At 37.9% G+C, this 16039-nt stretch overlaps 2 protein-coding genes across 4 annotated transcripts in view; one reads left to right on the top strand and one right to left on the bottom strand.

Moving 5' to 3' along the window:
* The window catches only part of Parg (poly(ADP-ribose) glycohydrolase), a 120548-nt gene that overhangs the window by 40604 nt on the left and 63905 nt on the right, over positions 1 to 16039 (top strand). For all 3 annotated transcript variants that reach the window (XM_048339291.1, XM_048339293.1, XM_048339292.1), the window contains one exon: positions 14219 to 14311. In XM_048339291.1, coding sequence (XP_048195248.1) covers positions 14219 to 14311 — 93 coding nt within the window. The remainder of the gene's footprint in view (positions 1 to 14218; positions 14312 to 16039) is intronic.
* LOC125346595 (enhancer of rudimentary homolog) lies at positions 8066 to 8847 on the bottom strand. Its single transcript, XM_048339295.1, has one exon. The coding sequence runs from the start codon at positions 8786 to 8788 to the stop codon at positions 8474 to 8476; it is 315 nt and encodes a 104-aa protein (XP_048195252.1). The 5' UTR covers positions 8789 to 8847; the 3' UTR covers positions 8066 to 8473.

Below are 16039 nucleotides of genomic sequence, written 5' to 3' on the forward strand. Positions count from 1 at the left end.
GTTGGAAATAGTTCTGATAAAGGAATGTGCAAGAAGGAAACATGCATGGCTTTGTTAAACTTTTTTTTCTCCAGATTTACTGAGAAACAGAGCCCCTTTTTGTGTAGCAGCTTATGAGTTGCCATGCAGTTAATAATTAATGGAACACATTTTGTAAAACACAGTTATAATGAGGAAGGTAAGGGAGGGAAGAAATAATAAATCTTATTCATAGGCCTCACTAAGAGTTCATGCTATTGAATCTTAACTTATGAGCCTTTGATTCTTTTTGCCCGCTTTTATGTATTTGCTCATTACTATTTCGGAACATTCTTCTTCTTTTCAACACCTAACCTACATACCACAGTTCATCTAGTTCTATTTCTTCTCTTATTGAGAGATCTGTGGCCCTTGAAAAGATGCATTTTGGTAGTTTGATTTCAGTGTTTTGCTTTTTTTTTTTTGTTGTTCAAGTTTTAGCAAGGGTAGTATAACAAGGTTAAAGTAGGGAGAAAGAAAGAAACATTTCATGCTCCCTGTATAGGAAATGGGAATTACACTCCTCAGTATTTTTCCCTCATCCCTTCCTCCTTGTTCACGGTTTTTTTTTTTGTTTTGTTTTGTTTGTTGTTATTGTTGTTGTTTTTGCCAGTCCTGGCCTTAAACTCAGGGCCTGAACATTGTCCCTGGCTTCTTTTTGCTCTAGGCTAGCTCTGCCACTTGAGTTACAGTGCCACTTCTGGCCGTTTTCTATATATGTGGTACTGAGGAATGGAACCTAGGGCTTCATGTATATGAGGCAAGCACTTCACTACTAGGCCATATTCCCAGCCCCACCCTTCCTCCTTAAGTCAAAGAGTTTTCTCCTTATGTCAGAGAGAAAAAAGCTAGTATTCTTTCTTCCACTCTCAAACCTGTCATGTCCAAAACAGAATCTCCTAATGATATGTCACTGTATCTCTTCTGGCTTTGTTCTTCTCAGATGCCTCCTTAACACATGCTTGACTTAGGTGTTCAGTATTGCTGTCATTTCTCTTAATTAAAATTTTTATTAGGTTTTCTGGAGGATTTTAAGGTTCATTACAAAATGGAGTGAAAGTACAAAGATTTATCCTTAGTTCTACTTGCCATCAGTAGCTTGTGGCTAGTCGACATTGCAGAGTTGGATTAGCTAGCACTGTCTTAGGTCATCTCTAAGATTCCCTTGGCAATCCATGTACCTTTCTATGTAAAAGCTGCTGAAAGGGAAACTCCCTTCCCAAGCAACTAATGAGATTTGTTAGCATTATTTTTTTATCACATTGTGAATTTTTCTATTTGTATGAAATAATGGGGTTTCCAGGTACAACTTGATCAGATTTTAAAAGATACTTTCACTGTAATCTTTTGAAACTAATAATGTATCTTTATATTTCAATAATCTGCCACCAGAGGGTGCCCTCAAACCCTTTGGGAAAAATTAGGTATGAACCTTAGTAAGACTGAAAGTCAACTGTAATAATGATTATTAATTCTAGATGATTTAAGAATTAAAGTACTTCTTAGAATCCAGAATCAGTGTGAATTGTAACATTTGTTAAATATGTTTTTCTTTTTCTTTTTTTTTTGGCCAGTCCTGGGCCTTGGACTCAGGGCCTGAGCACTGTCCCTGGCTTCTTCCCGCTCAAGGCTAGCACTCTGCCACTTGAGCCACAGCGCTGCTTCTGGCCGTTTTCTGTGTATGTGGTGCTGGGGAATCGAACCTAGGGCCTCGTGTATCCGAGGCAGGCACTCTTGCCACTAGGCTATATCCCCAGCCCAAATATGTTTTTCTTGAACAAATTAACTCAGTGTTTCTTCTAGGGCTAGAAAACTTTAATTATCATTAGCTATTTCTCTGAAATCTTACGTTGAGTTTGATTACCGTTGATAGTAGTATGTCTATATGGTATTGAAAATACCTGTTGGCTTATATGTAATAGCATCATGGTTTGGTGGAGTTAGCAAAAGTGACTGATAGATATGATTATAGCTTTACAGTAATAGAAGGGACATTTCCAAGTGACATCCTGAGCTAGTATGAGATTATTCTCTAGGGAATAATCATTCACCATAACAGTTTTGAGAAGTGATTTTTTTTTTTAAATTTAATTTGTTTTGTTTTTTGCCAGTCCTGGGGCTTGAACTCAGGGCCTGAGCACTGTCCCTGGCTTCTTTGTGCTCAAGGCTAGCACTCTACTACTTGAGCCACAGCACCAATTCTGGCCTTTTCTATATATGTGGTGCTGAGGAATTGAACCCAGGGCTTCCTGTATACGAGGTAAGCACTCTTGCCACTAGGCCATATTCCCAGTCCGTGATTCTTTTTTTGAGATAGAGAATAGCCAGGATATATGACTATGCTTTGACCTTTTTAAGCTGATAATACTTACATATTTTATTGTTAGCATGAAATAATGATTCTGTAGCAAATAGTATTTAGATTAGAGCATCCTTCAAGTTTTATAAAGCTACACAGTTCTTTATCTTTAACGAAATTTTTGTTGGAAACAGTCTGTGATTAGAGGTATAATTTGTTTCAAGAACTACATGAAGATACTTTTCCTGAAGTAATTATGTTCCCATTTAGTTGGTAATTATTTGGAATTAGGAGGACATGAGAGTAAAATTCTACCCCATCCACAAAAGCTTGTGAATATTAAGCCTCTGGTAACTTGTTTTCTGTGAAAAACTAGGAGCAATATGAAACTATCTTTAGAAGCAGCCATGGTTAGGAGAGATCTGAAATGGGGGTGTGTAGAGTTGGGAGGATTAGTAGAGGATCTCTTTCTTCATTTCTTTCCTATGTTGGCAGTGGAAATGCAGGTAAGAATAAAGGAAAGATAATGAGGGCAATGTGATAGACTATAATAAGATTCTGGTAACGAAGGAATGAGTTTTTAAAAAGAGAAAGAGGAAGAGCATTGAGAATCACAAATATAACAACTGAATAATACAGAGAATATTTGACTACAAGCTATACCCTCACTCCTTAGTGAGAAACTGCACCTCTACACTGGCACTACCCAGTCCTATGTGAATATTGAAAACATTCCCTCTGAAAGACTACAGTGATTAAAACTTCCAACTATCTTGGTCACAGATAAGCAAATCCCAACAAAGAGAGAGAAGAGGGAAAAACTAAACACATGGTCCCTTTGATAATCATATTCTATAATGTGGACTCTAAGGATAGTAAAGTGAACTCTTTTTTTTTTTTATGCTGGTCCTAGGGCTTGAACTTGGGTCCATGGTGCTGTCCCTGAGCTTTTATGCTTAAGGCTAGTGCTCTACTACTTGAACCACAGCTTCCATAGGTCCACATATGGCTATTTTGGTAGTTAATTGGAGGTAAAAGTCTTCACGAGCTTTCTTGCCTGGACTGACTTTGAGAAACCATGATCCTCAGTTCTTAGCCTCCTGAGTAGCTAGGATGACAGATGTGAGCCACTAGTGCCTGGCTAAAGTTATGAAATCTTGAAGGAATAATTACAAGAATGGCCAAATTTAGAGCATATGAGTAAACACTTGAATAAATTCAAAGGGGAAACCTGAATGAAATTAGAAAGTAGTGCAGGATATGTGTACAGAATTCAGTAAAATCACAGAAGTTGGGGCTGGGAATATGGTTTTGTAGTAGAGTGCTTGCCTCCCATACATGAAGCCCTGGGTTTGATTCCTCAGCACCACGTATATAGAAAAGGCCAAAGTGGTGCTGTGGCTCAAGTGGTAGAGTGCTGCCCTTGAGCAAAAAGAATCCAGGACAGTGCTCAGGCCCTGAGTTCAAACCCCAGGACTGGCAAAAAAAAAAAAAAAAATCACAAGTCCTGATTAAAAAAAAAAAATCAAATTGAAGTTTTGGAAATGAAAAGTTCAATAAGTCAAATAAAATCTCATTTGAAAGCCTCAACAATAGACTGGATCAAATTTAAGACAGTATCAGGTCTTGAATAGGAGAATTGAATTAGAACATTTACAGAGTACAAACAAAACATATGCAACCTTTGAATCTCTCTTAAAAGATCAAAGCCTTCATGACTGTAGAAGAATTGATGTGAACTAAACGCATAGAAAACATCCATGTACCAGTCACACCAGAACCAAGAACTGTATTGCTTTGTTTACCGGAGTTTACTGGAATTGTAACCACTAACAATTCTGCTTCTGTATGTCTGCTTGCTTGCTTTGTTCAACTTGCCAGACCACCTCCCTGTGTGGTCCATGTGATTCTTGCCTTTAAAAACTCAGCCCCACTGAGGCCCAGCGCTGTTTGTTTCCATCCTGGTGATGGTAATCAGATGCTGTGCACAGCTAAGTAAAGACTCCTCACCCAGGAGGGGGGAGGGGGTAAATGAGGGAGGAGGTAACAAGTAGAATAAGAAATGTACTCATGGGGGCTGGGAATATGGCCTAGTGGCAAGAGTGCTTGCCTCCTACACATGAAGCTCTGGGTTCGATTCCCCAGCACCACATATATGGAAAACGGCCAGAAGGGGTGCTGTGGCTCAGGTGGCAGAGTGCTAGCCTTGAGAGGGAAGAAGCCAGGGATGGTGCTCAGGCCCTGAGTCCAAGGCCCAGGACTGGCAAAAAAAAGAAAGAAATGTAACTCATTGCCTTTCATATGACTCTGTAACCCCTCTGTATCACACTTTGACAATAAAGAAAAAAAAATTGAAAGAAAAGAAAACCTATCCATGAAAATAATGGTAGAAAATTTCCTAAAGCTTGGGAGATGCTCATCACTTACAGGACTTTTTCAGATCCAAACAGACAAAACCAGAAAATAATTTCTATAATAGTATAGCTAAAACATTAAGTATGCAGAACTAGGACGCTGAAACACTAAGTTGTATATGAAGGCAATCCCATCAGAATAAAGCAGATATCAGAAGTTCTAAAAGCAAAGAAGGCATGGAATGAGGTATTTCAAGCCCTTAAACTACCAGGTCAGATTACTGTATGCAACAAAGGTATCCTTTTTAACTGAAGAGGAAATAAAAACTTTCCATGATAAGAACTAAGATAATTCCTGGTCACTAAATCATTACTACAGAGATACTTAAAGGAAACCTGCACAGAGATGAGCAAGGTTAAGCACAACCTTGAAAGTACAGGGAAAACTAAATCTCAGAAGATGAGAACATAAGAAAATGATGAATTATATTTAAAACAATAGAACAAAACAAAAATACCTATTTGTTGGCTATAGGAAATGCTCCTCTGTGGCAAAGGCAAACAGGTGCTTTTAAAGTACAAGGATGGATAAAGATTTCCAAGTAGATGGCCTCCGAAAACAAGCAGGACTAATTATTCATATCAGAAAGCAGAATTCAGACCAAAATTAAAACACAAAGAATTTCACTTCTTTTTTTTTTTTTTTTTTTTCTGCCAGTCCTGGGCCTTGGACTCAGGGCCTGACCACTGTCCCTGGCTTCTTTTTGCTCAAGGCTAGCACTCTGCCACTTGAGCCACAGCGCCACTTCTGGCCATTTTCTATATATGTGGTGCTGGGGAATCGAACCCAGGGCTTCATGTATGTGAGGCGAGCACTCTTGCCACTGGGCCATATTCCCAGCCCCTCAAATGAATGTTTTTGCTTTTTTTTTGGCCGTCCTGAGGCTTGGACTCAGGGCCTGAGCACTGTCCCTGGCTTCTTTTTGCTCAAGGCTAGCACTCTAGAATTTCACTTCTTATCAATAAAGGAAACTCTATCAAGAGGAAATGCTAATTGTATACATTGACATATAAGCGTGTTTACTCTCTCCACTTTTATTCATCATGGTGCTTGAATTCTTAGCCAGAGTGGTAAAGCAAGAGAAAGGGAAAAGGATTCAAATAAGAAAATAAATTAAATTGCCTTATTTGCAGATGCTATGATCTTATACTTAAAGACCCTTAAGAAGGCTAGGAATATAGCCTAGTGGTAAGAGTGCTTGCCTTGTATACATGAAGCCCTGGGTTCAATTCCCCAGCACCACATATATAGAAAATGGCTCGAAGTGGCACTGTGGCTCAAGTGGCAGAGTGCTAGCCTTGAGCAAAAAGAAGCCAGGGACAGTGCTCAGGCCCTGAGTTCAAGGCCCAGGACTGGGGGGGAAAAAGACCCTTAAGATTCTACCAGAAGACTTAAATCTGTTAAATACTTTTGGGAAAGTAGCAGTTACAAAATTAACATAAGAGAACAGCATTTCTATTTGCTAATTTTAAACAGACTGATAAATCAAGAAAACAATTCCATTCATAGTAGCCTCAGAAAAGAAAAAAAAAACCTGCAAATACGCTGAACTAAGAAGTCAAAAAGGCTTACAATTAAAAACCAAGATATTTGAAAAAGAAAAGACCTCTACTTTTATAAGTTGGCAGAATTATTAGTGAAAATAGCTATACTACTAAGCAATCTACAGATTCAATGTAATTTTTATCAGAATCTCGATATCTTCACAGAAAGAGAAAAGTAAATCTTTAAATTCATATGCAGTTTAGAAGTTCCTGAATAGGCAGAGAAGTTCTGAGCACACAGAGCAATGGTGGAGGCATTGAAATAACTGCCTTCACAAATATATTACAGAATCAGAGGAACAGGACCTGCCACAAAAACAAACATGCACACCAATGGAATAGAATAGATCCCAAATAAGTCTGCATAGCTGAAGTCATACAATTTTTAACAAAGGTGCCAAAAGCACATATTAAAGAAGAGAGCCTCCTTAACAGATGGGATTGGGAGAACAGGGTATTCTTATTTATATAAGAGACTGAAACTAGATCACCATCTCACTCTGTCCAAAAATCAATTCAAAGTGGATCAAATACCTTAATTCAAGACCTGAATGTATTCCAGTAGCTCATAAATAAGAGGAGGAGTTGACAAATGGGATTGCATCAAATTAAAAGGTTTCTGCACCGCAAAGGACACACCAGAATGAAAAGACAGCCTTTAGAATTGAAGGGAATATCTGCAAGCTATTTAAGGGTCAGGTAGTTAATACCAACAGTATATAAAGAATTCCACAAATTAAACATCAAAATGACAAATAATTTTATAAATTAATTGACAGTTCTCAAAGGAAATCAATGGCCAGTTAATTAATGGCCAATTAAATTAATGAGAAAATGTTTGGCATTCTAGCCATAAATGAAATGCAAATAAAAATTACATTGAGGAGGTAACAAATTGTACAAGAAATGTACCCACTGCCTTATGTATGAAACTAACTCCTTTGTACATCACTTTGACAATAAACAAGTAATTATTCAAAAAATTACATTGAGACTGCATCTCACCCCAATTATAGTAGATAACATGAAGGAAACAAACAAGTACTGACAAGGCTATGGGGGAAAAGGAACCTGCATACACTTTTGGATGGAATGTAAATTAGCCACTGTGTGAATCAGTATGGAGATTCTATTAAAAACTAAAAATAAACCTACCTTCTGACCTTGTCACAACATTCTAGCTGAAGGAATGTAAGTTGACATAGAATTTTCATTTTTATAACAGCATTATTAACAGCAGCCAAACAGTAGAATCAGCTTAACTGTCTGTCAACCAATGGATAAAGAAAAATAGGATATGCATACAATAGAGGATTATTCAGTCATAAGGAAGTACAAAGTTATGTCATTTGTTCAAAAGTGAATGTAATTTATTTTTAAAATACATATTATTGTATTAACAGCATAATATACAAATGATATGATTGTATTATGTAACATTATTACATTCATATATTAATATTATGAATTGTATTAGTATAATTCAAAATTAACATATTAAGCAATATAAGCCAGACTCAGAAAGACAAATAGCACATATCTTGCATATGAGGAGTCTAGACTTGGAAAAAGGAAAATGATGACATGAAAGTATAAAGGGTAGTATTTGAGGGAAGAACCAATGAGAAAAGGGAGTGGCAGAAAGAAGAGGTGGTTGAATATGATCAAAGTATGTTGAAAACAGTAGAGAAATAGAACCCATTAAAATGTAAGAAAAAATGGAGATGAAAGATAGTGAGGATCTGGGCTCCAGTGGCTCACACCTGTAATGCTAGCTACTCAGGCTCAGTTTTTTTTTTTTTTTTATAACTAAAGAACATTTATTTACTTTGCACTAAGACTTTATCTGAGTACATAACTAAATTGTTTCCACCCCACCCCATCTTGAAGGATTAGTATTTGAATGTTATAAAGTAGATAGGAACAGTTTGAAGGACTGGAACCAACATTAACTGACAATGAACAACTTCCCTATCTAAATCATCATAAAAATGTTTAAGTAAAAAAAAAAGAAAAGAAAAAGATACAATGAGGGCTTTCAATTGAAAAGATCCCCACATTTCATCTAATACATTCGATCTTGGCTAGAGTGTAACAAAATGGAAACAGCATCACTGTAATACAAACTCCCACTATAGCACATTGTACACACCTGTGTTCCAAGCCCACCCCCTGTGCCCTAATGCTTCCAACTCAATTATTTCCCAGCCTGTTGGGCCTGCCGACGAAGGAGCACGTAGATCTTTTCTTTGATCCAGTCTTTGTTATAAGGCTGGTATGTCTGGGTATCAGCTCGGTAAACAAGGCAGCTGAGATCTGCCAGATCATCGATAAAATCAAACAACTGGCTGATATCATACGTGATGGAGGGGCTGTTGGGATTCATTCTCTTCAGATGTTCTTCATACATTTTACAAACACCTTCCATGCATTCATTCACAGATTCATAGTCAGCATAAGTTCTGCCTTCTGGCCTCTTGGTAGGCTGTACCAGCAAAATGGTGTGAGACATCGCGCCAAACGCCCCGGTGCTGCTGCCGCTGCTGCCGCCAACACTACCGCCGCACACGAGCTCAGCTACCTCAGGCTCAGTTTTGAGGACTGTGACTTGAAGCCAGCTCACACAAAAAAAAGTCTGTGAGGCTCTTAACTCCTTTTTTTTTTTTTTGGCCAGTCCTGTGGTTTGAACTCGGGGCCTAACCACTCTCCCTGGCTTCCTTTTGCTCAAGACCAGCACTCTACCACTTGAGCCACGGCGCCATTCCTGGCTCTTTCTATATATGTGGTGCTGAGGAATCAAACCCAGGGCTTTATGTATGCCAGGCAAGCACTTTACCAGTGGGCCATATTCCCAGCCTTCTTATCTCCTATTAATAAACTACAAAACGTGGGAGTGGAGCTGTGGCTCAATTGGTAGCATGCCAAACTTGAGCAAAAAGCAATTCTGGGACAGTGCCCATGCCCTGAGTTCCAAGTCCTAGGATTTGGAACACAAAAAGTAATGGGTAAATATTTTTATACATTATACCTATATATGGAAATACCACAGTGAAACCCCTTTGTACAATTAGTACATGCTGATGGAAAATAAAGGAATTTCCATCATTTCACACACTTTTCTGTTTTGCTACTATACACTAATTGGGGAAAAAAAACAAAAACCTGTCTATAGCAGCTTTACCTTATTCCATGTTTTTTTTTTTTTTTTCCCCAGTTGTGGGGCTTGAATTCAGGGCCTGGGCACTGTCTTGAGCCTCTTTTACCTCGAGGGTAGTGCTCTACCACCTGAGCCACAGCACCACTTCCAGGTTTTGAGTGGTTAATTAGAGATAAGGGTCTCATGATAAGAGTTCCTGCCTGGGCTGGCTTCAAAACCACAATTCTCAGATCTCAGTCTCCTGAGTACTGTAGGACTACAGGTGTTGAGCCACCACTGCCCAGCTTCAAAGCAAATACTTTAAATTGTTTCTCTATCTCACATATCTATAGAACATGGTTGGCTATTTCTTAAAGTGCTTAGAGTGAGCTATGGTTTTTATTACAATTTCCAAGATTTGAATAAGAGCCCTTTCTAAATTCACAGAGAAAAATGTAATTGCATTTTGAAAAGAATTTAAAACTAAAAGCAAGTAGAGAGAGAAAGACTTTACTAGCTTTTTCTTTGTGTCACTGTGGCAAGCCTGAGAGCTCTTGGCCATTCACATCACCTGCTACTGCTCCCGCATTAATTTTGATACCATGAGATAAAAATTTTAACCACTCTTGTTTAGGTACAATTCATTTAGGTAACAATTCATTGGTGAAATGTGTTTTTGTAAGAAAAGATTAGAGTTTCCGTTTTCTGAAAATGAAATTTCCTTCATTAAAATTTGGCAAACATTTTCATTGAATCCACAGTTGTCATGGGTGATGCACATGAGAGGTCATCCTGTAGCTGGCTGTCAGACTTTCATGAGCTTTCAGAAATTAAGGGGAGTAAGTGAGTTTGTTTTCTTGTAAGCTGTCATATTCTTTTCTTCAAAGTGTCAGGCTGGAGTCATGCACATATAAATGTTAGAAACCTTCTCTAGCTGATATTCTACTCTTACATTATTTAGTGCTACAATTTTTTCTTTTCCTTTAATGTTTAATTTGGCATACAAAACGTGTGAAGAGTAAGTAGATTTATAAGGTCTTTAAGACTTTGAATTACTTTTAAATTTTGAAATAAGAATTTGTTTCAACTTGGGAAATGATAGAATCTTTAATAGGCTTAAGCTATATTACAGGAAATCATGTGGATATGCACTTAACTTTTTTAGAGACCACAATAGTGTTTTCGCTAAACTGTGGAGATGCTGGGTATTAGTGGAGAGGATGACTTCCAGAATCCTCTGAAAGGCTGAGGCTAGTTAATTAACTAGTTAATCATGGTAGAAACTGTTAGTTAATGGAATAGATACTTTTATATTAAAAGTGTTACAATACAAACATCACAGCTTTTGGCCTGGTGAATCAACTGTACATGTTGTCTTTAGGATACTCCTAGAAAGGGTTACAGAGCCTGTCCATAAATAATTACAGCTTGAAGCTGTTAATCTTAAGTACTTTGTGAAAAAATATATACTGAGAAATTGAGGGGGGTGTGTGAGAGAAAGAGAGCTGCCTTCTAACTGAAGAACAAACATAGACTTTGAAGCAAAGTATTATTAGAGCAAGGTAGCAAAAAGATTATATAAATTTGCAGTCAAACCAAGATATTCCAGTCATAGATCATATCTATCTGGGAGCATGGGTAGTTATTAAGAAGAGCAAATTTGCCAATTGCCAAGTGTGTAAGATGTCTGTAATGGAGTATGATGTATGTGTATTTTCATACCACACCCATATATACATATATCTAGAGAGAGACTTTAGGTAAATAAGACTAGATACATTTCTAAAACTTCCTTGCTAGACTTAATTCACAGAGTTTGTATTCTCTTGAAGAAAGTCGCAGAAAGCTTTCAGATGGAGCAGGGGCACACTAGGTTGTACTTAGAACCTGAGGGTGGGTTAGCAGCAGGGCATCAGATTGGTTACAGTAGAGTTCCTGGTGAGACTGTGAGGGGTGGAGTCAGGGTTCCTTAATAGTAAGAAGAGGTCATGATTGAGGTAGCCTGGGTCTATCAATGGCACTTGGTAGTAAACTGATAGAGAGGTGATAAAAGGAGGAGGAGGCTCCAGAAAAATGAATTACTGGCCCATTAGCTAATAGGATGTTGTATTTGTATATGGATATGGAGCTTTTTTTCATTCATACAACATTAGTATATAGGATCTCTTCTATTAACTCTGAGAGTTAAAGAATAACAGTAGAATTATTCACTTTATGGATGAGAAAGTGAACATTTTAGGATAGTTCTATGTTAATACTGAGACTATTAACATAAAGATATGGGCCTGTAACTGTAGACTTTCAGTCTTGGGTCAGTGAATTTATAAAGTGTTTTGGCCTTTGTGAATTTGGTAGAAAAGCCCTGGCATGTAGTCCCAGGGTCTGCCATTAAGTTTTTGAATATGAGCAAACTGCTATAAGTTCATTGAGCTTTAGTTTCTCCAGATATCTTTATCCTTTGATTCTTCAGTGATACTTTTAGTTCACTGTCACTAACTCTTCCTCCCTCTCCTCACTTCTGAGGTTTCTGCCACTTGGCTTCATGGTCATAAAATGGTTCCACCCAGCAAATGTTAGTGAGCACTGTACTTGCTAATAGGGGTTTAAAATGTTTTAAACCCAATCTTTGCATTTTCTGTCTTTCACAGATTAGAAGAGAAGAAAATGTGTGCAATAAATGATCTCTCAGGTTATGTGTTTTTGATTATAGATTCACAGAATAAGAAGCGGTTATATTGATGATCCTCTTGTATCTCCTTCCAGTGGTTCTACCCACACTATCACTGTATCTTATCTGAGTACATTGGAAACTGTATATATTGGTATTAGAACTAGGGAAGTGAAAGGGAATATCAAAAGCGAGAGACAAAGGATAAAAAGACAAATGACTCCAAAAGCAATACTTACAAAACGGTTTGGTGTAAACCAACTGAACAACTCATGGGGGGAAAGGGAATGAGGGAGGAGGTAACAAACAGTACAAGAAATGTACCCAAGGCCTAACATATGAAACTGTAACCTCTCTGTACATCACTTTGACAATAAGTAGAAAAGAAAAAAGAAGCGGTTAGCCAAGACAGAAATGGCTTTACACGGAAGTGTGAATGGAGCCTTCAGGTTTAATTGGTAGTTAGTAGTAGTGAAATGTTAAACAAGGCAGAGGTAAAATAAAAGCATCACTATCATATGCTGGTAATTCTGAAAGATAAATCTTTTTATTTTACTAGTGAGGAAACAGAGTCAAAAGGGTTGTGATTTCATCAGAGTACATGATAAAGCCCTTAGGGCAAAGCAGGGAGCTGGGAATGGTTGATCATCACTCAAGGCATAAACATAAAGCCGGGGAAGAACCAAGGCTTCAGTGGTGCAGGCATACTCTTTATTTCAGGCGTTAAAATAAAATGGAATGGTGGTTTGGGGATAGCAATGGGCATGTGAGAGACAGAGGAGTGGTAGCTAGCTAATATGCACATCTAAAGTTACTCTGTAGGCCTAGATATTTTCTCTGAACAATTTAAAGTTCAGAGTTCACACTGATTTGAGAAAATGAAGGAGGGAACACACTGTATAAAGTCAGCAGACCTTGGATGCTCTTTTGTGACACAGATGGAAGAAAACTGGGTAACAGGTATACTGGACTTCTATATTTGCATATATTACAGATCTGTGATTACTTAAAAATAAAAAAAAGCAAAGGGTTAGTTATAATCAAGAACAGTATGGATGTGGTAAATGACTGCATTTATGCATAGGAAAGCAACTGTCTTTTATTTCTGCCTCTGAAATAGTACTGTCTCCTATGAATGTATGACTTTTAATTTACTGTTGGTTTTTCTCAGATTTAAAGAGGCTTTGAAGTGGTAGCCTTTTAACTACTCTGAACTCTACCCCTCCCTCCTCCCCGCCCCCTCCTTTTCCACTTGGGGAAATTAGGATTTAGCTTTTGCTTAGCTTTCTCTATCACCACTAATGTATTTCTTATTTCTGCTTCATTTTCTTACTACAATTGTCAGATCCACTTCAGTAATAGCAACATTTTCTGTTTTTATGCAATGTGCTATAAACACCAAACATATCTGCAATATGATGACTTTCTACTTCTGAGCAACTTATTCTAAATTAATCATCTTGTTTTCACTTGCTTGTAGAAATGAGAACTTTGACAAAAATAAACTACAAATGTCATCTTTGTTGTGCTTCAAATAATGATACTGGAATTGTAGCTTTAATTCCCAAGGGTACCCAGAAAAGAAAAAGTTCTAAGGTCATAAGAAATCTTACTGTTTTCTGTTGTTTTTATTCTTCAAAGTACATTTTTTATGGTGATGGCTTTAAATTATAAACGGTTGAAACTATTTACAGGTCCTTGAGAGGTTCTGAGATAGTTGTTGGTTGCTATTAGTTGGTGTAGTCAAAGGTAGAATGTTTTTCTTTCATAAGTATTGTATTTGATTGTAAATGTTGATATGAAAGAGTTGTTTGAGAAAGAGAGCTAGGAGGGAGAGGAGGAGATTGGGTATGGAACCCAGGAACTCTTACATGCTAGGCAGATGCTCTAGTACTTTAGCAACACCTACCAGTGAAGGGGGGAAATATTTAACTTGAGGGGTTTCTTAGGGCCTTAAAGTGAGGTGAAGTGTGTGTGTGTGTGTGTGTATGAAAATTTTAATATATTGGTTTATCTTTTATACATGTTTGGTGGTATGATCCCAGGAAATAGGTTCTTAGTATTATAACAAATGTTTTTCCATTGGTTACTATACATTAATCATTATCATTTCATCTAACATTTTATTGACTTTTCAGGTACTTGAAGAAGCAGAAGCTCAACATTTATATCAGTCTATTTTGCCTGATATGGTGAAAATTGCACTCTGTCTGCCAAATATTTGCACCCAGGTTAGTAAAAGAAAACTTTCCTGAGACTCACAATTGGATTTCCTTTGAACTAGATGGGGAATAGGGCAAGAAAGGGTGAAGAGATGGAAAGGTTAAAGAAAAGATTAGAAGCTAGAGAGAATGCTGCAGAAGGGCATTAAGAAAGTAGCATTCAGTTTCTGAGCATAAATCTTCCACTATTGAAGTTTGTTTACTCAGGCTTTTCCTCTTTATTTAAACAGTCTTGTCTTTTTAAAAGTGTGGTCATTATTTGAAAACATCCTAATGAATCTAGGGTTTTGTTTTTTAAAATGGTTCAATACTGGGGCTGGGCATCTGGCCTAGTGGCAAGAGTGCTTGCCTCCTATACATGAGGCCCTGGGTTCAATTCCCCAGCACCACATATACAGAAAACGGCCACAAGTGGCGCTGTAGCTCAAGCGGCAGAGTGCTATCCTTGAGCAAAAAGAAGCCAGGGACCATGCTCAGGCCCTGAGTCCAAGCCCCAGGACTGCCCCCCCCCCCAAAAAAAATGGTTCAGTACTATCTGTTCCTTCCTAACTCTCCTCCAAACTAGATGTATTTTTTTTCTTTTTAAAAATTTTATTGTAAAAGTGATGCACAGAGGGTTACAGTTACATAAACCAGGTAATGAGTACATTTCCTCTTGGACAGTGTCATCCATTTCCTCATTCTCTCCCAGTTTTTCCCCACCCAACTTCCCTCCCCCCTAAGTTGTACAGTTCATTTCGAACATAGTGTCTAGTGGATTTCACTGCTGAGTTGGTTCACTCTTTGTCCCACTGTTTCTGTGCTTCCCTTTCCCCTCCCCAAATCAGATAAACTTATAAAAGGTACAGACATCAAAAACATCAAAAGAAAGGAGATGTATTTTTATAGCAAATGAGTTCATAGTGCTTTCTTAATTGTAGAAATAACAAGAATATTATTTCAGTTTAGACTACAGTAAATATATTTTGCCACATAAAAATAACATCAAAATTTAGTGACATAAAACATTTATTATTTTGCAGTTTACCTAGGTTATAAATGGGGGAACATATTTAGCTTAGTCCCTCTGTGGTTACAGTCAAGACGTTGACCAGGGCTGTGGTCATTGAAAGGCCTTGACTAGGGCTAGAGCACCCTCTTAGTGGCTCAGCCACATAGCTGTTTACCAGCATCCTCACCTTGGGCCTCTCAACTCTTAATTAGCTGATTGGGTGTCCTTATGACTTGGTAGCTAACTCTCCCATTACGAGTAATCCAAGGGAGGTAGTTCAGAAGTACAGTATATTATGAACACATCCCTCAAGGCTGCCAGTATCACTTGTGCTATTTTTCTACCTATGGGAAAATAGTTACTAATATACCAAGGAGAAAGGAATTCAAATCAGATTCTTTTTCTATTCAATTAAGTATGCCCCCCTGCCCCCATCCTGAGGCTTGAACTCAGCCTGGGCACTGTCCCTAAGCTCCTTTTACTCAAGGCTAGTGCTCTATGGGCGGTCACCACTTCCAGCTTCAGCTTTTTCTGTTATTTAATTGGAGATAAGAGTCTCACTTTCCTGCCTGGGCTGGCTTCAAACGGTAACAGTGATCCTCAGATCTCATCCTCCTGAGTAGCTAGGATTACAGACGTGAGCCACCAGTGCCTGGTTCAGTTAAATGCTTTTTTGAATTCAAAGTGTAGTTCACTTTTGATGGCATTTAGTCTTTAGGCAAGGATCACTTAGTCTCATCCTTTCA

The sequence above is a fragment of the Perognathus longimembris genome, chromosome 2, assembly GCF_023159225.1.
Source record: "Perognathus longimembris pacificus isolate PPM17 chromosome 2, ASM2315922v1, whole genome shotgun sequence".
Taxonomy (NCBI): Eukaryota; Metazoa; Chordata; class Mammalia; order Rodentia; family Heteromyidae; genus Perognathus; species Perognathus longimembris.

Excerpts from the sequence above, each read along its gene's own strand:
- LOC125346595 (XM_048339295.1), bottom strand. The coding sequence starts at position 8,788 with ATGTCTCACACCATTTTGCTGGTACAGCCTACCAAGAGGCCAGAAGGC.